The sequence below is a fragment of the Cottoperca gobio genome, chromosome 15 (genome assembly GCF_900634415.1).
Source record: "Cottoperca gobio chromosome 15, fCotGob3.1, whole genome shotgun sequence".
Lineage (NCBI taxonomy): Eukaryota > Metazoa > Chordata > Actinopteri > Perciformes > Bovichtidae > Cottoperca > Cottoperca gobio.
The window spans coordinates 22570308-22592376 of record NC_041369.1 but is presented as its reverse complement, the minus strand read 5'-3'; the positions used below and the strand labels follow the sequence as shown (position 1 = coordinate 22592376).

The 22069-nt window shown below is 38.3% G+C and overlaps 2 protein-coding genes across 4 annotated transcripts in view; both read left to right on the top strand.

The window, feature by feature from the left end:
• Positions 1-13751, top strand: part of itsn1 (intersectin 1 (SH3 domain protein)) — a 43792-nt gene extending 30041 nt beyond the window's left edge. Inside the window, 16 exon segments of the mRNA XM_029450474.1 lie at positions 2455-2576; positions 3096-3202; positions 3823-3924; positions 4011-4092; positions 6154-6168; positions 6170-6253; positions 6398-6481; positions 6980-7063; positions 7248-7379; positions 7912-7992; positions 8634-8755; positions 9905-9987; positions 10092-10175; positions 10357-10421; positions 10806-10914; positions 11002-13751. Coding sequence (XP_029306334.1) covers positions 2455-2576; positions 3096-3202; positions 3823-3924; positions 4011-4092; positions 6154-6168; positions 6170-6253; positions 6398-6481; positions 6980-7063; positions 7248-7379; positions 7912-7992; positions 8634-8755; positions 9905-9987; positions 10092-10175; positions 10357-10421; positions 10806-10914; positions 11002-11150 — 1505 coding nt within the window. The 3' untranslated portion in view covers positions 11151-13751.
• A 1297-nt stretch (positions 13752-15048) lies between these two features.
• On the top strand, positions 15049-20151 carry LOC115020115 (polymeric immunoglobulin receptor-like). 3 transcript variants are annotated; one of them, XM_029450012.1, is made up of 9 exons: positions 15049-15156; positions 15979-16302; positions 16563-16862; positions 16945-17041; positions 17355-17449; positions 17599-17633; positions 17924-17965; positions 19648-19716; positions 19843-20151. In XM_029450012.1, the coding sequence occupies exons 1-8, from the start codon at positions 15111-15113 to the stop codon at positions 19699-19701; spliced, it is 993 nt and encodes a 330-aa protein (XP_029305872.1). In that variant the 5' UTR covers positions 15049-15110; the 3' UTR covers positions 19702-19716; positions 19843-20151. The 3 variants fall into 3 exon arrangements, with proteins under 3 accessions (XP_029305872.1, XP_029305873.1, XP_029305871.1); XM_029450013.1 differs by lacking the exons at positions 19648-19716; positions 19843-20151 and adding an exon at positions 18124-18585 and having other exon boundaries at positions 16195-16302; XM_029450011.1 differs by lacking the exons at positions 19648-19716; positions 19843-20151 and adding an exon at positions 18124-18583.
• The last annotated feature ends 1918 nt before the right edge of the window (positions 20152-22069 follow it).

Sequence of the window (22069 nt, the reverse complement as noted above, 5' to 3'; positions counted from 1 at the left end):
CTCAGCTGATTTTAGTTGTGGCTCAATTTCACAAAGTAGTGATATTTGTTTTTAAGGTAACATGAGCTTTACCTCAACACTGTGATGCACCTTTAAAATGTTTTAGCTCCTTGTCACCAAACTTCATGCACAGAAAAAGCTGATGAAGTTAATTAATCCTTTCACCCCTACGAGGCATTAAGGAGCAGACAGTGGAACCTAAAGGAACGTGTGAGGCGCAGGACTGGAGCTGTTAGCAGGTTCCTGTGTCTCCAGTTCTGCTCCTCAAAACATCTGCTTTCATCAGTGACGGACAAACTGACAGCGTTGCCTCACTTTCAAATAATACATGTGTTTGTCCCCATAGCAACAGACCAGTGTTTTAGCGGTTGCCATATCAGATTTGTACTGTGTTGTGTGTTGTTTTGTTATCCAGATGACAGTATTGTGATTTTAATGTTTACCCTCAGAAACACAAACAACGAATGAAACGATTATTGAACTTCAACAACAAGCAATAGAGTTGTTGTTATTATTATTAACCTGCTTGGATCCCATTGGCTCCTCAGTGTGTCAGTATTGGAGGTGAAGGTCTCTGATTGGAGGATGAGTCAAAGACCATCGGTTGTTAAACAAAACTGAGGGTGGAGGCCCAAATGTGGGTCACTGCCCAGTCTGTTTTGGGTCCCCACAGGACGGAATATCTTTTTCATAAAAACAATGTTTTATTTCCGAGATTAAATTCCTAAATTTACAAGAAAAGAACTCCGACATTAAAGTGGTAAATTCATCAGAAGGATACTCACAACTGTACAGTTTGGTAACCGATGGTCGAGGCTTCTTCCCTCCGGCAGAGTGAGTATTTTAGGCTAGAACAAAGACCCACTAGACCAGAGCCATGCTCCACACCAGCTGGGTTCATATTACACGTCCTAATAATGCCTGTTACTACATGCGAACACTCGTCTGCAGCCATGCGTCCCTATCAGCAGGTGGAAGCAGCACTCAAACACTTTTATATCTTTTAGCATTTTTAACACACTCTGCTGCGCTCTGAAGCTTTGCTCTGGTCTGGTCTGTTTAAACAAATAAAAGCTCTGTATAGTTAATCTAATGAATGGTAATGGTTGATGCTAAATATGGATTATAAATAGCGATGAATGGATTAACAGCCAAATGTAACCAGACTGCACTTGGTGTCGGTGAATGAGTGAGTGAAAATAAAGCATGAATGAGCAATTCTATGGACACAAATGGTCAGATGGACACACAAAGGAATGAAAAGGATACTTGAATGAATGAATGAAATGTACAGAATGTTAGCATCGTGCCGTCGATAGTAAAAAATGTCCTGAGGTTTTATTGGTGGAGATTTTGATGAAGCGGTGAATCTGACTGGTCCTGATGATTAAATGCTCTGAGACAGACTGCAGTGCACTGGCCTCGTTACTCACACACACACACACACACACACACACACACACACACGCGTACGTAAGTTATGTCTTAAACCTTTAGGAAGCTTCCTCTTAAACTAGCATTTGTGGATAAAACCTTGAATTATCTGCTCATGACTCATGAATATCAGATTTTCACTAATAAAATAACTAAAATAATTCACAATAATTATATTAACGTTATAGCAAATTTTAAAAGAAAGAATTAATCATTATCTTTGTTTATTTTGCGTTTCTTTCTCTTTGGCAAATAAATTACATTAATTATTTAAGAGGTGGATTATTTACACAATATGATCGTGTTTTATTAACATATCAATATTTATTTATTTTTAATGGTTATCGCTAATACAGCAACACTTAGTCTGTTTATATATATATATATATATATATACATATATATAATTAAAAAAAGAAATCTCCTAAAATACATTTATATATTTGTAAGTTTGTCAGAAGTGAGCCATTGACTTAAAGCTGCTATAATTAATATTTAGATTATTATCTCTGCAGCGTTTCTCAGGTAAAAAGCCTGAAATGTAAAATAACTAAAGAGGTGATTTTACAAGGCACGCTGTGTCTGTCAGCTTGTTATGTAGTCCTTCAGAAACTACTCAAAACAAACTATATATATATATATATATATATATATGTTTATATATGTAGTGTTCAGTGCAGTACATCCGTACATCCAGGAAGCTTCCTTGTTTAGGTAAACGTAAAAAGAGCCACAATCATAAATATGAACTTGTAATAGACGTTCCTCTTGAATCTACACACGTACACACATATTGTGGACATCTGAGTGACATTAAAACATAATCACAGATTTATTCTACAGACTTTTAGCTCAAACTCTCCTCCAGAGCTTTTAGTCCCACTTCCTGTTTGTTGATCTCAGGTATGTATTTGATTGGTTCATGTATAAATAAAGGTATAATATGTATTTTTAGTTTGAACTGCGTCCATGTGTCAGGAGGTTTGATTGACAGCTGTATGTGTGGTGTTTGTATTTCAGGGTGCGCTGACCTCCACCTGCTGGACATGCTGAGCCCGACGGAGAGGAAGAGGCAGGGATACATCCACGAGCTGATCGTCACCGAGGAGAACTACGTCAACGATCTGCAGCTGGTCACAGAGGTAAACGCAGATGACTTATATTACAGTGTACAAAACTAAATATGTACCAGTTAGTCTGAATATAATCGTCTTCCTTACGGAGACACTTTATCTGGAACAGGATACGAAGCTGCTGCAGGCCGCAAATAAAAACTAATCACTAAAAATGTATAACCTCAAGATTAACGTTTCCTTTTGATGGAGATAGTAGAGAGTAATATAATCTCACGAGCTTCTAATGCATACAGTTACAGCTGATTGAAGTACAAGTACACTTGTATGTAGGCTGTATACTCTTCTGCATGTGCAGGTGAATATACACCTGTACATGCAGACAGGTATACACGGAGACATAGACTCCTCTCTGTGCATGGATGTAAAAAATGTACATATCAAAACACTTTTTGTGCGATTTCAGCTTTCTAAATTAAAAAATAAAGAAGTTAATGTTGAAAGTGAAGACTTTATTTAGCTTGAAGTTTCTAGTCAAATACAAAATGAGTGTGTGCCTGTGTTGTAGTAACTTCTGCGTGCGTTTAGATCTTCCACAAACCTCTGCTGGAGTGCGAGCTGCTGACGGAGAAGGAGGTGGCCATGATCTTCGTCAACTGGAAGGAGCTCATCATGTGCAACATCAAACTGCTCAAGTAAAGATGCACCAGCAGAACACGCTCATCTACTTTAAGTTATTTTCATCTTTAAAGACGGCAGTTCAGCAGCTGATGATGAGCTGCAGAACGTGTACTGTTGTTTAAATATACATAAAAGTCATTGAGGTTTGGTTATAAATATTAAAATAGAATCATTTGGATTTAAACAATGCTTACATCATCATAAGAAGTCTCCATTAAATACTTTTATTTTTCTGATGTTCCCGATATATTCATCACAGGAGTTCATCAGCTATGGAGGACTAAAGCTGCCATTATAATTAATATATTAATAAAGAAATGTAGAAATAAGAGCATCAACTATTAAATATGTGTGCAGGTTAATTTGAAAATAAATGTGCACAGAAATAGAAAAATAAATAAACAAAATGTATTTATTTCTTCTACTTTATTCTTTTCTGTTTTTATTTATTTTTCTATTATTTATTAATTATTAATTATTATTTATTAATTTCTTCAGCCATATTTAAATGAGGGGGTGTGATGGATTTATTTCTTTAGTATTTTAATTTGGTCATTTTGATTTAGCAGCTTGAGTTCTTTATATATTATATTGTATATAGTAAGTTTAATGCCCCCCCCCCCTCCCCCCTCAGGGCTCTGAGAGTGAGGAAGAAGATGTCAGGTGACCGGATGCCGGTGAAGATGATTGGTGACATCCTGACCAACCAGCTGCCTCACATGCAGCCATACATCAGGTTCTGTCTTCATCAGGGACTCAGCTGATTGGAAGGTTTTAATGTTTAAAGTTGTTTCTTATTCTGTCGTCAATGTTTGTGTTCAGATTCTGCTCGTGTCAGCTGAACGGAGCCACGCTGATTCAGCAGAAAACGGACGACAGCCCTGAGATCAAAGACTTCCTGAAGGTACAAAAGCACACACACACTTTATGTGCAGCATTTTACACACTTCCAAAAATCTAAATCTGTTAGGAACTGAGAATAATCTCTATAAGCGTGATCCAACGTTCAATATTAACTCTTTAAACTTCAGCTTCAGTGTTAACAGTCTGTGTTACGGCCATAGTATATAGTTATAGTTATTGTTGGATTATTTATTTATTATGTTAGTTTTTTATACCTACAATGGCCCCCGTACTCCATCTCGAAAAGTCCTTTTCAGTTTTGATGCTCAATTCTCTCTCTCTCTCTCTCTCTCTCTCTGTCTCTCTCTCTATCTCTGTGTCGCCTCTCTCTCATCTCTCTCTCTCTGTCCTCTCTCTCGTTGTCCTCTCTATCCTCTCTCTCTCTGTCTCTCTCTCTTGTACTCTCTCTCTCTCTCTCTGTCCTTCTCTCTCCTCTGTCTCTTCTCTCGTCTCTCTCTCTCTCTCTCTGTCTCTCTCGTATCTCGCTGTCTCTGTGTCTCTCTCTCTGTCTATCTCTATCTATCCTATCTGTCTCTGTCTCTCTCTCTTGTTCTGCTTTGTGTTCTCTCTATATATCTTCTCTTGTCTCTCATCTCTGTCTCTACTATCTATCTCTCTGTCTATATTCTCTCTCTGCTCCCTCTCTCTCTATCTCTCTCTCTCTCATGTCTCTCTCTTAAACTCTCTATCTATATCTCTGTATTGTCTTGTCTCTGCTATCTATCTCTGTCTCTCTATTCTCGCTCATCTCTCTCTCTCTCTCGCTGTCTATGTGTATCCTCTCTCTCTCTCTCTCTTCTCTCTTCTCTATTTAGTCTCTCTTGTCTCCCTATCTCATATATATGTCTATAAAAATATCCTCTTAGAGAGCGCGACGCGAGGGGGAAGAGAGAGATGGGGGCGTAGGAGAGAGGGATCCTGGTAGGGCGAGGGAGCTATTAGAGAGAGAGAGAGAGAGGGCGAGAGAGAGAGAAAGCGAGAGCGAGACAGAGAGCGATGGAGAGAACAGCGAGAGCGCCGGCGCGCGAGAGAGTCGTCTGTTTCGCGCGTCGGAGCGCGACGCGAGAGGGCACGACGAAGAGAGAGGGAGAGAGGCGAGAGATAGAGAGCGAGAGAGCGAGAAGCGAGATGACAGGGGCCGAGAGAAAAGAGAGAAGGGAAAGCGAGAGAGCGCGGAGAGAGCAGAGACGAGAGCAGAGGAGAGATCGGCCGGACAAGAAGGAGAGGGCGAGCCACATCTCATCTATCTTTATCTATACTCTCTTCTCTGTTCTTCTCTTTGTTCTGTCTCCTCTCTCTCTTTCTCTCCCTCTCTCTCTCGCTCACCTCTATCGATCATCTCTGTCTCTGTCGATCCCGCGCCTCGTTTCATCTCCAGCTCTCGCTCTCTCGCTATCTCTGGTTCGCTTCTCTCTTCTGCGCTTAGGTCTCGCTCTGGGCTCGTGCGGGCTAGCTGATCGCTCGGCGAGCTGGGAGAGATTTCTACCGCTATTCTCTCCCTTTGATGAGCGAGGGAGAGAAATAGAGCGAGAGCGAGAGGTATGGAGAGATAGCAGAGAGATGGTGGGGGGAAGGAGAAGATAGGTCGTCGAGCGAGTCGCAGGTAGTCGAGTAGCGACGAGAGGTGAGAGAGAGAAGAGAAGAGACGAGCAGAGAAGCGATATGTATCTCCCTCCGTATCTCTAAGTCCCTATCTCTCTCTCTAGGTCTGTGTGTTATAACGACGATCTCGCTCGCGCGACAGAGAAATAGAGAGAGAGGAAGAGAAGAAAGAGAGAGAGGGAGAGAAAAGAGATTAGAGAGGAGATGAGAGAGATGTATGATAAAGATATATCTATCTATATCTCTCTCTATCTGTCTCTCTCTCTGTCGTATATATCTATATCTTTCAATAAATATATATATAGATCACATCTATCTCTCTCTAGGTCTCTCTCTTCTCTCCTATCTATCTCTGTCTATATCTCTATCTCTCTATCTATCAGATCCACATATATATCTCTACATCTCTACCCTATCTCTTTATTCTATCTCTATCTATCTCTCTCTGTACTGTCTCCAGAGGTTAGCCATGGACCCCCCGGTGTAAGGGGATGCCTCTGTCCAGCTTCCTGCTTAAACCCATGCAGAGAGTCACACGCTACCCGCTCATTATTAAGAACGTATGTAACACACACACACACTGACCTGTTCATTATTAAGAACGTATGTAACACACACACACACACACACACACACACACACACACACATTAACCTGTTCACAGTGTGAAGACTTTAAAATTCATGTTTTTCGGTTGTTTATAGATTTTAGAAAATACTCCCGAGTCACATCCAGACAACAGCCACCTGAAAGCTGCACTGGAGAAAGCAGAGGAGCTGTGCTCACAGGTACACACACACACACACACACACACACACACACACACACACACACACACACACACACACACACATTTGCTAATAATATATAATCATAATTATATCATATATACATCATATTATATTGTTTTATATCATATTTAAATAAATATATTTGGGTTTTGGACAACAAGACATTTCGACATAACTTTCACTGTTTTCTGACAAAACGATTAATTTCTGTAATTAATCTAGAAAATAATCTGCAGATGAATCGATCATGAAGATAATCGTTAGTTGCAGCCTTAATGTTAATCAGAGTTTATGTTATTCTGTGTGTACATGTGTGAAATTGTATTTGTGCATATATGTTGTAACAATTGTATTTAAAAAATAAATAATGTGCAAACAAATAAACAAGTCAAATAAACACCCACACAGCCGACTGGAAACTAATTGTGTGTGTGTGTGTGTGCGTGTGCGTGCGTGTGTGTGTGTGTGTGTGTGTGTGTGTGCGTATGTGTTTAGGTGAATGAGGGCGTCAGGGAGAAGGAGAACTCGGATCGTCTGGAGTGGATTCAGGCTCACGTGCAGTGTGAAGGCCTGTCTGAGGTAACTGAAACACACACACACACACACACACACACCCTGATTCATGCAGGGTAGTGGCTGAGTAAACACGCTCTCACACCGGCAACAAAAGATCACACAGTATTAGTCATTTAATTGAAAGACAAAGTTGTTCAGACTTTGGACTTGTGTCTGCTCATGTTTGACTTCCGTCTCCGTCCGTCAGCAACTGGTGTTTAACTCCGTCACAAACTGTCTGGGTCCCAGGAAGTTCCTCCACAGCGGGAAGTTGTTCAAAGCCAAGAGCAGCAAGGAGCTGTACGGCTTCCTGTTCAACGACTTCCTGCTGCTGACGCAGGTGAGCTCGTGCAGCTTCTCACCTGCACTACATTTATGTTGTCCTCCGGCACATTCATGGTACAGATATTAGTAACCGGACTGTTTCAGGCCCTGTGTCGTGATTTAAATGTCCAGACAAGTTTTAAAATGTGTCAACAAACTGGATTAAAGTCCTTCTGTTTATATTATATCGTAGTTCAAACCAGCAGCTACAACAATGAGTCTTACAATCTAATCATGTCAAATATAAAAATATATCATACATAATACTTTAACACTTTTAAAGTATTTAAAAGGATTTGTTTAGATTTATTTTATTTCTCTTTTTTTAGTATATACATATTTATACATTTATTTTATCTTTCTTTCAATTTAATAATTTATTTATTTTATTGTAAAATAAATTCTCTTTTTAATTTTACTTAAAACAATCCTATATGTTTTATATGTACATGAATATAATTCCATAACTCTTTCCTCGGCTACTCTGCATGTACTCAGTTTTAGTTTCTCACTTCCTGTTTCTAACGCTCTGCTTGTCGCTCTCACAGGTGACCAAACCTCTCGGCTGGTCGGGCTCGGACAAAGTCTTCTCCTCCAAAACACACCTGCAGTACCGCATGTACAAGACGGTAAGACAACACACACACACACACACACACACACACACACACACACACACACACACACACACACACACACACACACACAGATTTATATTCACACTTTTATTTAAATGTATTAGCCTAGAGAAACATTATTATCACACAACATAAAACAGATTTTAGCATAGTTATGGATCCAATGGGTCCTTGAGATCCTTGAAAGTTTGTGAATTTTATAAAAAATATATATTTTGAGAATAGACATAAATAAACATTAGTTTCCAACATTTTATTTTTGAAAACAAAACATGCATGCATACTTATAAATATCCAGTATTATTATAATATAAACATTTACATAAGTTATACAAAGACACATGAACAAACAATATTAGAATTATTAAAATAATATTCCCAAATAACTCCCATTACATTACTTGTTTTAAAAGGTGCTATAAAAATGAAATCTTACTTACGTAAATAATAATAATATTAATGACAATAATTATAACACATAGCTGCTAAATTAAAACACTGTAAACAATTTGAATTTATTTAGATATTCTACTGTATTTGAATTCAAGATGAATTAGTTTTTAATGGATGGGCCTGCAGTAAATGCATCTGTTCATTACACTAACTCTTAATAACTTTTCTTTCTCTTTCAGCCGATCTTCCTGAATGAAGTTTTAGTGAAGCTGCCAACAGACCCGTCAGGAGACGAACCTCTGTTCCACATCTCTCACATAGACCGCGTCTACACACTCCGAGCGGAGAGCATCAATGAAAGGTAAAGCAAACGCAGGAAGTTACACGTGTAGATATGAGCAACCTGAAACATAGATTTGAAGGTATATAATTAATAACAGCCATCAGTCTCAATATTGTGATGATATTTTAGTGAAACTACAATAAAATCCAGGTTCTTCTATTTCTTACACTTTTAGTAATTCTTCTGTAATTGCCCTTTTATTAGGTAAGAAGATATTATATAAGACATTAGATATATACATATATATATTGATATAATATATAAGTAGAGATAGAGACAGTAGATTTATAATATATTATATATATACAGACATATATATATATACAGGATAGATTATATATACAGCATATATATATATAAATATACTGTATATATAATATAAATATATAGATGTAATATATACACAGTATATATACAGTACATATATTAAGAGACAGTAGATAGATATAGAGTAAACAGGAGATTAGAGAGAAGAGATAGATATGAGAGAGATAGAAATGGAGAGAGACATAAGAGAGGAGCAATAGAGAGAAGAGAGACGGGAGAGAGAGGGAGAACGAGAGGAGAGAGAGAGGATAGCAGAGAGATGAGAGAGAGTAGGAGAGATACAGTAGAGAGATGAGAAGAGAGGAGAGAGTAGGGGAAGATGAGAGATGAGAGAGAGAGAGAGAGGAGAGAGACAGGAGAGGAGGGAAAGAGAGGAAGAGAGCGAGAGAGTAGAGATAGAGGAGGAGAGGAGAGAGAGATAGGAGAGAGAGGAGAGAGGGAGAAGGATAGAGAGGAGAGAGACAGGAGAGAGAGGGAGAAGAGAGGAGAGGTAGTATATATATTATATATTATATATATATATATATATTTATATATACAGTATATATATTTATAATATATTATATATTATATATATATTATATATTATATATATGAATAACTGATATTTTCTTTAATTAACATTTTTTTAAATGACCTCAAAACCCCCCATTTGGTTTATTTGTTTAGTATTATTTGTAATTGAGTTGCTCTGGTTTCTGATCTCTTTCTAAATAAAGGTGTCTGGTACTGTAAGCCTGTTGGGCATATAATTTAAGCATGACACAATAATAATAAAATAAATAATCAAATGTAGTGCTGCTTAATGTGTTGTGTGTGTGTGTGTGTGTGTTCGTGCAGGACGGCGTGGGTTCAGAAAATTAAAGCAGCTTCAGAACTCTTCATTGAGACGGAGAAGAAGAAGAGAGAGAAGGCGTATCTAGGTATCTCCTTTTGTCTTTTTCCCACATACGGGATGTTTTGTTAAAAGCAAAAGAAAGTCATTGAAATGGTGAAACAGCTTTGAAACAACGTTCTCTTGTCTCAGTGCGTTCTCAGAGGGCTACAGGTATCGGCCGACTGATGGTCAACATTGTGGAGGGAATTGAGCTCAAACCCTGTCGCTCTCATGGTACGCACTCTGCTTTAATAAGCATTTAATGATGCACATCTCACGACGGTTGTATTAGGGAAATATCCTGAAAGAAACACTAACGCTAAGAATGCTACGTTTACAATAAATATAAATATGGTTTTCACCATAGTGTGACATTCTGTTGAGGAAACTAATACCTGTTTGTATGTATTTCCAGGGAAAAGTAACCCATACTGTGAGGTAACCATGGGTTCTCAGTGCCATATCACAAAAACATTACAGGTACAACATGTTTTTATTATTGATTACAGTTCAAGAGACGTGTGCAAAGGTTTATCCCCCTTACGGTTTCTTATTTTAAAGTTTTATTTTTAAAGTTTTGAATGAAATAAGTGTTTCCTGCAAATCAAGAGATGGTGTAAGTCATCAACAAGAAGCTGTTTTATAATTACAAAGTTAGTTACATGTGCGTTCGGTGAAACTATATACTTATTGGCTACTTTATTGTTTTTATTCTTTAACCATGTTCCACATCTGCTGAGTAATAACCCTTTGGCTGATAGAGTGTTATTAATTGTTAATGATAAAGTATACCGTACTGTTTGTAATGTGTAAAGAACTGATGTGCATCAGATCATTGATGGTGCTGCTTGTCGCTCTGTGCAGGACACATTGAATCCGAAGTGGAACTCCAACTGTCAGTTTTTTATAAAGGACCTGGAGCAGGACGTCCTCTGTGTCACCGTGTTTGAGCGAGACCAGTTCTCCCCCGACGGTCAGTCACAGCAACACGAACAACTGATGTTTCTGCAGAAGAGATGCATGATTTAAATCTTTCCCCCCCCTCCCCTCCTCCTCACAGACTTCCTGGGCAGGACAGAGATCCGGTTGGCTGAAATAAAGAAGGACCAGGGCTCGAAAGGACCAATCACGAAGCGGTTGCTGCTCCACGAGGTTCCCACAGGAGAGATCGTGGTCAGGCTGGACCTCCAGCTGTTTGAAGAACCATAACAAATAAAAATAAAACCTGGACAGGATCATACTGGACTGGATTGGACCGGGAAGGAACTAAAGAGAGTTGATGTGGATCAGACTGGATGTTTGTTTCTAAGGAGGGAGCTGCATAAGCTGAGGGAAAGTATCAGGTCATACAATTTATATTAAAGCATGAGAAGCACTTTTTAGCATTTAGCTGCGAGTCAATCCCATAAAACAATACTGCAGTCTGAACACAGTGCACATGTTCCGCTTTCCAAACACGGTTCTAACCAGTCAGCACAAAGTAGAACGTTTTGAGATTACATATCAGTTTTCTAAAATTAACATTCAACCTGGAAGCGGATGTCTGCAGGTTCTGATGAAATCTCTTACTCTTCAAATGTCTTACGTCCTAGTTTACGTCTTAGCTTTTATTTTGCTAGTCTTAAAAATGAAGCTGGTTAGAGATTGTACTCTTGTACTGGACGCCTCTGAATTATGTTGTTTCTTCCACGTCTGTCCTCCTTCAGTCTGCTCCACTTCAGCGTTTAGTCCCATCCGTGTAATCCATTCCAGTCCTCTTGGAGATCAACCGGGTCGTTACTGTTTTCTCTTCCTCTGCTTCAGCCTCACAGACGCTCCAGAGACAATCCCAGCTCTCCTTCTTAGTCCCAACAAACCCAAACCCCTGTGAGTGTGTGTGTGTGAGTGTGTGTGTGTGTGTGTGTGTGTGTGAGAGAGAGAGAGACTAATGGCTGGTGTGAATGACTGTGTCAAAGTGGACAGGCTAATTAAAGGTACGGTTCAGTGTACATTTTTATTTAATTTTTTACGTCAAGTCTTACAACTCTCTTAGAGTCTTAAGGTAAACCCTCCTTTCAGCTGGGGGGCCGTGCATGTAAAGGGACCTTTGTAACTACAAGTGTTGGTCTTTTTTGACTTTCACTGAACACTTGCCACGTCAGAAGAAGCTAAATATGTACAGGTTTAATGAGAAACGATGCCAATAAGCAGAAAAATAGAAGATTTTACTCCAATATGTGACGGTGTGAATAAATATCAAGAAGTCCCTTTCACATGTATGAATTCTAAAAATAATAATAATGCTGATAATAATGTGCTGAAACGCAGGGAGCGGGTGTGACGGCTAATTTAAGTTGAAGTACTGTAAAGAAGAATGTCTTAATCTTTCTTATCTTTGTGATGTTGGACGCACACGGGGTCGTAGTTTTAGGTGATTTCTGTCACAGCTGTGTTGTTGTGTTGCTGCTGTGTGGAGCTGTCACAGTGGACGTCACTATGCAGGGGAGGGAAACCCTTAAAATGCAAAGTACTACTATGTGTTTTATAGGAACAGATTTAGACCATGTCCACACTCTAACCCTGAGGAAGATAAGTGCAAAAGAAAATGATGTTACTGTGCGTTGGCACTCCCAGCACTTTTATAACACACACACACACGCTGGTGTTAGAACAGAGCAGGACTCAATGTTGCACAGTGGCCATTTTGAATAGTCAAAGTAGGAAACTTGATAACATTTACTGTATAAAATAGCTCATGATTATGTTCTTCTTGCAGAAGGAAACAGTACATTTGTTGGGGACTATTTTCAGCGGTGGATTAATCCACATTTGCTCTCGTGAGTATTTGGGGCCGCATTACGGTGTGTGTCGGACCGCGCACACAGGAAGAAGACGATACTTGTTAGTAGGATCAAGAACAAATAGAATATCATCTGCCATATCCTTATGAAGCTACTACAGGTGTTGCTTCAGCACATTATTGACCCGTTTTAAATGCTCTAGTGGCTGCTTCGCTACAGGCTGGACAGGCTGCAGAGTTTGAGATCTCAGTTACCTTCACTGAGTAGGGTTTGTCTTTGTCTTTACGGAACAACTACTGGAGGGGTTTAGCACGGCCGAGGAAGAACTCTTTAAATTTGCCAAATGAAAAGCTGCACAAGTTGTGATCAACGCGATTTGTTTGTTTTTTACAAATAGTGGAGTCGAATAGTCACCTGTTATTTTCTTGTTCTTCACTACTTTGAAAATAAGGCATCAAACTAATTGAACCACTTTATTTTGAAGCATATCATTCGCTCGATTTCCTTTCTGGTAAACACACAAACTCAGGAGTTACTTTGAAGGCAGCATTAATCTGTCCCATCATGAGTATTCAAAGTGGCCGCTGCTTTAGCCAGTTGGACAGATAACGTTGCTGTAGATATGTTCGTTAGCGAGCTACTTGGCCAGTTAGTCGTTTTAATTTAATGCCACGGTTACTGAATTACCACTGAGACAACCAATACCTTAGTGACCAGCCACTGTCCAATCAGGAGTCAGCGAGGCTCGGCCAGCTGCAGCAGCGTGACTGTGGAGGAAGGTGTGAACGAATGTTTGTGACTGACGAAGATCCCTCTCCTCCTCCTCCTCTCCACACTGTACTGAAACTAATCCAGTTTGAACCTGTTCTTACTGTCTACCTTCCAGGTTGTGTATAATACTACTGCTATCTGAGAGTTAATATATGAGTGCTACGGGGGCGATAGAGACGGCCTGCTGTTAATTATCACTGTAGAAGATGATGTACGTTGTTGTCTTTAATGTTCAGAATAAACTTCAGTTGGACCAACACTTTTGTATTGTTGTTTTCGTTATTAATGATAAACCCAGGACTTGGTTTCAAGTGTTTACGACCTTTCCTAACCCAACCCTAACCCCAACCCTAACCCCAACCCTAACCCGAGCCCTAGGCTTTAGCCGGACATATCTTCAGACCAAAAATGTTTGCGAACAAGTTCACAACAGACAAACTTCATGAGACTCCAAATGGCCTGAAACACACTCCTAACCACTTCCCCAATTAACTCTAGCACCTAACCCTGACACCCCTTTATTACCACTTCCCGTCGTTGCACAGAGAAATTCTTGACACCATTGCATTTGCAATGCCTGGAAATGAGAGGGTCACATACTTCTCAGACTCTTAATCTTAAATTGGATCTTTCTTGCTTATTGTAATTTGTCCTTCTGTTGTGCAACAGGTTGAAGTAAAAGATGAGGATGTAACATACAGCAGCTTGGCTCCGCTCCAGAAAAACCTGTAAATGTTCCCTGACCCTGCATCTTATCCTTCTATCTATCACACGAGAGATACTATTTCAATTTGTTGTCATCAGTCTGTGGTTTTGCAGAAGCTTCTTACTTCTTTTTTTAATTTTGAGGATGTACATCTTCTCTTTTTTGTATCCTCCTCTGCAAAGCTGTCAAACATTTTAAACTAGCATTGACCTGGGCCTGGTGTCCCTAACGCGTCTTATAGTTAACGTTGACTGCGATACAAACCTTCTTAATCTTAAGTGGTGTTTCCCAAATGCATCGACAAAAGCATTATACACTTAGAAATGATCCTACCCACATGCAGGAGGTTAAGAACAAGCTCCAGAACCTGCAGGAGGAACCAGGACGACGTGTGTTGTTGAATCTTTTATTGTGATTTGTATTTTAGTCTGTACTTATTTCACCAACACTGATGTTGTTTGTTGAGTGAAGTTTGATGTCATATATTAATAATGTTTGAATTAAAAATAAGAAAACGAAATTACACACACACACACACACACACACACACACACACACACACACACACACACACACACACACACACACCATCCTTGAACAATTGATCTACCAGTTTCTGTTTTCATCAGTCTCCTCTCCCTCTTCTTGTTTTATAAATTCATCTCTTCTGGTTAAATTGTGACTCTGCTGATGTTATTTTTGCATTTTCCATATCTTCTCTATTCTTTTTATTTATGGTGCATGTTTGAAGTGTAAAAAGTGACAGTTACAATAAGTGACGTGCACATTCACCAATGCAAAGTAACGTAGGAGGAGACAGATTTGAACTGTTTGCATGTTTATAAAATAGGAAGCAGACGATCAGTCTTGCATTGCGCTGGTTCACGTCGTTTCGTCTTCTCACTCACCGACATGGCTGTTCATCTCAGCTTTCTCCTCATTTTCACTGGACTCGCAGGTCAGTGACAAGAATCATTTTATAATTGTGTATATTGTATTTTATGTTTCTAGATGTATTCTTGAAAAGGCTGAGATCAAATAGACTGTGTTACCACGGGAAAAAGAGGAAGTTTCTCTGATAAATGTAAGATTATTGGAGAAAAACTGTCTTTAACCGATAGATTTCATAAAACTTAACAAACCGGGGTTTGTTTATGAAACGGGAAGACGACCAAGAACAGGAAGCAAAGGGAGTAAACCAGCTGAAGGGCCACAGGGCTCATTGTGGGTCTCATGCTTTCAACATGTGGCTCTGATCGTTTAAAACATCTACAAGAATGGTGATGAACGTGGTTTCAGGAGGTCGTTAAGTACGGCACAGATACAGATACTAGGCATGATCTCCAATGTTATTTATACTATTTTAATTCTGCTATTTTATATTATTTTAATTCTGCTATTTTAATACTATTGTTATAATGGTGCTTCAGACTCATTTACATCAACACTGTGATTATTGTGCTGTAAATGATCTTATTCTGTCTAATCTTCTACTAATTGTTAAGTTTTGCTATGAAGCACTTTTTGCTGCAATTCTTGTGTGAAAGGTGCTATACAAATAAAGTTATTATTATTATTGTAGTGGTCGTGTCAGAAGATGATAATAAGGATAAATGTGAGTTAGAAAGTAATATTCTCTAGTTTTGTATTTCATATATTATGAAAGCTATAGTGACTAAATGTGTAAAACAACAGATAACATGAAGAAACATTATTATTATTATTATTATTATAAGTATTCATTATAACATTTAAAATGCTGTATTTGTTCTTGTTGCAGGAAGTCACAGCATAACCACAGTCAGTAAAGTGTCAGTGAAACATGGAGATGAGATCACTATCCCCTGTCTCTATGACTCACGATACATAAACAATGTGAAGTACGTGTGTAAAGGATATTATTGGTCCTCTTGCTCTACTGAAATCCGAACTGATTCACAAAATAGCTCAAGAAAGTTTTCAATCTCTGATGATAAAATCCAAAACATCTTCACAGTGACGATAAAAGATGTGACGAATAAGGACGATGATGATTACTGGTGTGTTGTGGAGGGTAATGAAGGATCAGATGATGGAAAGTATTTCCACCTGTCACCCACCGGAGGTAAGAGTCCTTAATGCAACTTTATGCACATTTTAAATCCTTTGTAAAATGTTAACAGTTCAGAGGAAAAGCACTGAGGGGTTCTCTACATTATTACGACAGACTGGGTATTTTGATAATACTGTTTCTTAATCGTTCTCATCTCTTCATTATGTTTTCAAATCATCTGTCTACCAGATGTAACGATATGCAAGATGTATTTGAAACATCAGCAGCATAGAATACTCACAAGTGTGCATTGAATGATGTTTTCCATTAAGCTACACCCAGTGTCTCTGTGGATCGTCAGGAGATTACAGGATTTAAAGGAGATAATATAAACATCAAGTGTTACTATCGTAACGATGGAGTAATGAAGTGGTGCAAGCTGGACAGATCCTGTGTTACGGGGTCGTCTGGATCAATAGATGGAACAGGAGTGACCATCAGTCGAGAGTGGACCAGTGTTTCCACTGTGACTATGAGTGGACTGAGGACAGAGAGCAGCGGCTGGTATTCATGTGATAAAGAAGACTTCCAGATGCCAGTGCATGTAACTGTTACTGACAGACCTACCACTAGTAAGTGCTAAGATGTTAGGATTTAATATTGACATTTTACTCAAGTAGTCATATTCACATATCATTTTATTCACAATTACAGCAACAAGCAGTTTAACCACCGTATCAGCCTCCACTGTGAATCACAACCCTGTTTCTGCAGACCAAGCACTAACCACAGTTCAGGGTGAACTGCAAAGGTCAGAAGCTTTTTACTTTTCATGCAACTACATCGTTGGACTGTTGGAACAAGTCTGTCATTTGCATTGTTTGCTTTTATTTATTTATTTCTGCTGCTGTGCTTTAGTGCCATTTTGTGACAGTGAAAACCGTCCTTGTGGGAATCTCTACATGTTTGTACTGACATTAGATGATAAGTTCTATTGTAAGACTTATTAGCCATAACTTATAGGATTGTGTCAAAGTAGTTTTGCAGTATTTGTGTAGATTCAAGAATATTTGTTCTGTTTGTTACATTAATAATCATTGTGTGTTTTAAATGTCATGCTGCAGTCCTTCGCATCATGTAAAGAGTTTTGGTATCCGCCTGAGTGTGATCTTCGTTGTAATGGTGACCTTGTTCATCTGGTTTATTTTCAAAAGACACAGTGAGTATATTGTGGACTGCACTTTGAACGATTTGTGTTAGAAATGTCAGGTTATTCTGAAATATTAAGTTTGAAATGAGGACTGATATACATCACTGTCAGTGAGCAGTAAGAGTCAGTGACAGGTTTCTTTTGTGTTTCTCTTTTAGAGCAGAGAAAAGTCGAATCATCAGCCACAATAACGGTAATGGATTCATTTCCTGATGGAATATTTAGCAGAGAAGGCTGCATGACAGTATAAAAGACGAGAGGATATCATTAGAAGTGGTTTATGTTTACTGCAGTTCTATACTGTATATTAATTGTTGTTAAAAAGAAACAGTCACCACAATCAGAACTCCAATAAACATGTGTCTGATCACAAAACTATAATATATTATTGTAAAAGTGGTCATGTTAAAGTAGTTAAATAGAAACTCGTGTAGTAAAATGTTTTAATCTTACATTAATAACATTTGTTTTTCACACGAACAGGCTGAAGGGGAAGTAAGATACATGAGAAACACTTCAGGCGAGGTAACCACTACAACCATAACTTGTATTACACATAAGTACACTAAAAGGAACTTAACTTCATTTATTTTTATTTTACAATCCACACCAGTGATTTAATGAAACTAATTTAAAATGATTCCAAAAATGCAAACTTGTGTTGTGGGTCTCCCCTTCTTTAGCCAGAGGTCTCATGTGGAGAGCGATGTGTTGTAGCCACACTAGCAGCAATATGGATGTAGATGTCAGTCTGCTGTCTGTTGGTGCACCACCTTTGTCAAAGTCACAACAGCGAGTGGATTATCATAAAAATTGGCAAAGATGTTCCTGGTGTCCAGATAATGTATCCCTACAAATGTGGTGATCCCTTAACTTTTCATCCAGCACCATCATCAGGTCAAAAATGTCATTTGCTGTTTATGAACAAATACCTTCAAAGCTAACAGCATTCCCATCAGCCTCACTTTGCTTTGTGTTTTGTGATAATTAGCTAATGTTAGCATTCTTACACGCTAAACTAAGAGGATGAACATGTTAACCTTCCCTGTTAAACATGAGTATATTAGCATTGTCTTTGTGGACATGTACGCATGCTAAAGTTAGCATCTAGCTCAAAGCAGTACAGCCTCTCAGAGCTGCTAGTGTGGCCGTAGACTCTTAATCATGTTAAAGTAGTTAAATAGAAACTCGTGTAGTAAAATGTTTTAATCTTACATTAATAACATTTGTTTTTCACACGAACAGGCTGAAGGGGAAGTAAGATACATGAGAAACACTTCAGGCGAGGTAACCACTACAACCATAACTTGTATTACACATAAGTACACTAAAAGGAACTTAACTTCATTTATTTTTATTTTACAATCCACACCAGTGATTTAATGAAACTAATTTAAAATGATTCCAAAAATGCAAACTTGTGTTGTGGGTCTCCCCTTCTTTAGCCAGAGGTCTCATGTGGAGAGCGATGTGTTGTAGCCACACTAGCAGCAATATGGATGTAGATGTCAGTCTGCTGTCTGTTGGTGCACCACCTTTGTCAAAGTCACAACAGCGAGTGGATTATCATAAAAATTGGCAAAGATGTTCCTGGTGTCCAGATAATGTATCCCTACAAATGTGGTGATCCCTTAACTTTTCATCCAGCACCATCATCAGGTCAAAAATGTCATTTGCTGTTTATGAACAAATACCTTCAAAGCTAACAGCATTCCCATCAGCCTCACTTTGCTTTGTGTTTTGTGATAATTAGCTAATGTTAGCATTCTTACACGCTAAACTAAGAGGATGAACATGTTAACCTTCCCTGTTAAACATGAGTATATTAGCATTGTCTTTGTGGACATGTACGCATGCTAAAGTTAGCATCTAGCTCAAAGCAGTACAGCCTCTCAGAGCTGCTAGTGTGGCCGTAGACTCTTAATCATGTTAAAGTAGTTAAATAGAAACTCGTGTAGTAAAATGTTTTAATCTTACATTAATAACATTTGTTTTTCACACGAACAGGCTGAAGGGGAAGTAAGATACATGAGAAACACTTCAGGCGAGGTAACCACTACAACCATAACTTGTATTACACATAAGTACACTAAAAGGAACTTAACTTCATTTATTTTTATTTTACAATCCACACCAGTGATTTAATGAAACTAATTTAAAATGATTCCAAAAATGCAAACTTGTGTTGTGGGTCTCCCCTTCTTTAGCCAGAGGTCTCATGTGGAGAGCGATGTGGAAGGAATATAAAGTTCTGTGGTTGAAGCAGCAGCCAGAGGGTAAGTGTAAACACACTGGAACACACTTTGACACTTATCAGATCCTGTAGTTCAGTATGTTCTGCAGATCATTTTGTTAGTGTGTCATCAAGTCAAACTGTTCATTTTCCTTTTGTTCTCCAACAGGTTGAAAAGATGTTGTTCCAGCAGCAAGTTGTTTGTTGTTTGTTCACCTCTGCATAGCTGCAAACATTAGAGTCACTCACCTGTTTGTCTTTAAGCATATACATGTATATTGGTTTACTGCTTTTACTTAATTTGCATAAATTCACAATAATATGTTCCTGATGTCTATTTTCAGGATGTTTATAAACTCATAGTGTATACTAACTATGTGTTTTATTTTATGTATATACTCATGTTGTTCATTTTAAAGTTGCTGCACATTTATATTGTATGTTTAACTGAATAAAGAGATCAAAGAGAACAAAATCATTTTATCTCATCAGCTTTGTGAAACTGCAAACAGCGAGAACTGAAAGAGCAACATGTAACTTTACATTATGACTGCATTGTACTTATGGAAGGGCGATGTCACAGTACGCTGTAAGTTGTGCGCCGGCTCACTGTCATACAGTCATGGCTTACTAGGACACTTGAAAATAACCATTATTAATGTTATTAACATAACACACGTTGCTGTTCAAGTCAAAATGTCTGCTGTGAAAATGGCCTATGTTTTAAATTCATCCATTATAGAGCTCATGAAGTGGTCGCTCCAGCAGGCCAGAAGAAAGTAAAGCAGATGAAAAGATGCACATAGATAAACATGCGGTGAGGGGAATTGTATTAGGAAAATTAATTATGGGAGAACGTTAATTCATTTTTACACGTAGTTCCTCCTGCACACTCCGGTTTCACATACTATATATATATATATATATGTATACATATATACATATATACATATATACATACATACATACATACATATATACATACATACATACTTCATTAGAGGCCAAATGGCTTGAAACACGCTCCTAACCACTTCCCCAAGTAACCCTAACACCTAACCCTGACGCCCCTTTACTACCACTTCCCGTCGTTGCACAGCTTGACACCATTGCATTTGCAATGCCTGAAAATGGGGGGGCAGGACTTGGTTTCAAGTGTTTACAACCTTTCCTAAGCCAACCCTAACCCTAGCCCTAGGCATTAGCCGGACATATCTTCAGACCAAAAATGTTTGCAAAAAGGTTCACAACAGACAAACTTCATTAGACTCCAAATCACCTGAAACACACTCCTAACCACCTCCCCAAACATTGGTCATAAGCATACTACGCCACAAAGGATCTATTTGACTTTGTTTTGTCTTTTTTTTTTAAGTTTAAAGAAACCAACATCTATATACTGTGTCACTAGTTTTTGAAATCACACAGAAAAGCTTAACTATTTACGTAATGTAGTCACCAGCCTTATCTAGTGTCATTATGGAAATATGCCGTATGTTACTGTACAGACAGTAAAACAATCTGTTTTCTCACTTTTATTTTTGTAGACATGCACTGTAATTTCACATTTTCAATTTCAAAATCAAACCTAAATCATTTTTTAAAAGTATATTGTACAGAGAGAGGGAACAAACACAGGAAGGTTTTTTCCCCCCCTTTTCCTATTTATTACCTAAATAATGCAAAACAATATTCTCCATATTGAAGATACATGTACATTATTAATAATAATGAAATAATATAAATAATGGTCTGTAACATGTTCAGGAAGACTTCAGTATCTTATTAAAAATGTACCTCTGACATCCATGACATGTTTGAACATCTGACATTTAAAAATGTAATATTGTTCTGTTGTCACTTTGATGTTTTAACACTGCTAAAGCAATATGTAAGCATGCTCTCTTTCTGCTCATGTTTCCATTTCTAACCAGGGTCACTTCTGACTGACATGGCACGTGAACCCTGTAACCCTCAGAGCTGAAAGGGAGACGTGCAGAGGCTGCAATGACCCACGGTAGCTTGGGTCAGGACTATTAACTGCAGACTGTATGTAAATGTATGTAAACACACTCTTGTCTTGCACTTTTATTTCACTTTGGAAATAGTTCTTCCTGTGAGAAAACAAGCAGTGTGTCTGTGTTGTGCTGGTACATGCAGCGAAAGGGGGCGTTGTCTTTATTTCAACCCATCTGCGTCAAAACAGAGAAATTAAACCTAAAATAAAACAAAAAAACCGGAATATAACCCATGTGTCCTTCAAAATAAAAGTTTCTTCACTGGAGTCAGTTTATTTGCGGTGTACTGATAAACACAGTGGTGGAAATCAAGTACAATTACTCAAGTATTACAATTTTAAAGGTACTTTAGTAGTACTGTACTGTAGTTTATGCTAC